We start from the raw sequence: 1916 nt of genomic DNA on the forward strand, positions 1-1916 counted from the left end.
GGGGGGAGAGAGACTACTGTTTCTTTGATTCAGGCAGCAAGATGGCCCCACTTCTGAATGTCTCTTGAATTAAAACTATTGACTTAGGTTTTGCAGGAACAAAACTACTAACAGAGTAAATGGAGGTTCTGAAAACTATGAGCTCTTATGTCTATATAACACATTATTTGTTTGCAATGTACAGTACACATCACAAGAAAGGGCTGGCATATTTGAGACACATCAAGTGTATGCGAACTCTTTACTAATATCATTTTAGTGCTAATTGTAACTGTTATTTCCCTCTTGCAGCAGAGAACAAAAGAACATAAATGGAAGGGAAAAACCATACCAGTGTGACAGAATTCATTTTCGTGGGCTTTATGGATGATCCAGACCTCCAGATCCCACTCTTTTTGTTGTTCCTTGGTATTTACACCGTGACTGTAGTGGGCAACCTTGGGATGATTGTTTTAATTCAAATTGATGCCCGACTTCAGACACCGATGTACTTCTTTCTCAGTAACCTCTCATTTGTAGATTTTGTTTATTCATCTGCCATCACTCCTAAGATGCTGATGACCTTTGTATCTGATAAAAGGACCATTTCCTTCATTGAGTGTGCCTTACAATTTTATTTTGTCTGTCTCTGTGTGACAAATGAATGCTGCCTTTTGGCTGTGATGGCCTATGACCGCTTTGTAGCTATTTGTAGTCCACTGCTTTATCACTCTGCAATGTCTAAGAGACTTTGCATCTTACTTGTTATGGCATCATACATTACTAGTATTGTAAATTCTACCACACAGGGTATTTTTATATTTAGTTTGTCTTTCTGTGGCTCCAATGTCATTAATCATTTCTTCTGTGATATCCCTCCAATCCTGAAGTTGTCTTGCTCTGATATTCACAACACAGATCTTGTCCATTTTACCTTTTCTTCCATAATTGTGATGAGTACCATACTAATTATCCTTGTCTCCTATATTTACATTGTTGCCACCATTCTGAAGATCCGATCTGTTGAGGGGAGACGCAAGGCTTTTTCGACCTGTGCTTCTCATCTCACAGCTGTCATGATGTTCTATGGGACTCTGAGCTTTATGTATTTGCGTCCCACTTCAGGTTATACCATGGCCCAGGACAAAGTCATTTCTGTCTTTTACACACTTGTGATTCCAATGCTAAATCCTTTGATTTATAGTTTAAGGAACAAAGAAGTAAAGGCAGCTGTGAAAAGGGCAATAGACCGAAAGATCATCTCCCAATGAGTATTTAAATTGTATTTTGTTGAAGATAATCTGGGAGATTATTATTTCATGTTTTATGATTAACCTAAAAATAAAAAGTCTTTGTGAAAGGAGATAATGTGCACAGGTGGGGTTCCATTAATTTTTTTCTAGTTTTGCAAGCAGTCACTCCTGTGGTCCTTTGATATGTGACTGCTTGTTCTTCAACTGTTTATTCAACTGCTTGTGCAACTTTTTCTGTGTGACTTTGTCTGAAGCTAGTTTTTCCAAGTGTAAATTACACTGGAGTCTTTCCTTTCACATATTCTGGAATTAAATCTGAAAAAGTGTAACAGTATTTCTGCAATGACACCACTGGATTTTGATCATTGTGTTCAAAAGCTATGTTAAAATAATGTTTGCTATCTTGAAGATTCTATCTTATTCCATCTACCAACTCATCAATCAATAGATATGTTCAAAGAGCCGGAGACAAAGCATTGTAATTTCACAGATTGCCTGAAATTAGTTTCAATATGTTGATTTTAATACACCCCAGAATTCTTATCACAAGCTACCCAATTGAAATGATTGCTGACGATCATTACCATATGTTTGAGGGAAGAGAGAGGTGCTGGGATGGATTATTTCTCCTGCCATGCAAACAAAAAATCAAGATTTCCAGTAATCTGGGTGGGTTACACATGG

At 37.3% G+C, this 1916-nt stretch overlaps 1 protein-coding gene across 1 annotated transcript; it reads left to right on the forward strand.

Annotated features, from left to right (window-relative positions):
- The first annotated feature begins 311 nt into the window (after positions 1-311).
- On the forward strand, positions 312-1250 carry LOC121935172 (olfactory receptor 1019-like). Its single transcript, XM_042476399.1, has one exon. The coding sequence runs from the start codon at positions 312-314 to the stop codon at positions 1248-1250; it is 939 nt and encodes a 312-aa protein (XP_042332333.1).
- The last annotated feature ends 666 nt before the right edge of the window (positions 1251-1916 follow it).

Source organism: Sceloporus undulatus, chromosome 1 (genome assembly GCF_019175285.1).
Source record: "Sceloporus undulatus isolate JIND9_A2432 ecotype Alabama chromosome 1, SceUnd_v1.1, whole genome shotgun sequence".
Taxonomy (NCBI): domain Eukaryota; kingdom Metazoa; phylum Chordata; class Lepidosauria; order Squamata; family Phrynosomatidae; genus Sceloporus; species Sceloporus undulatus.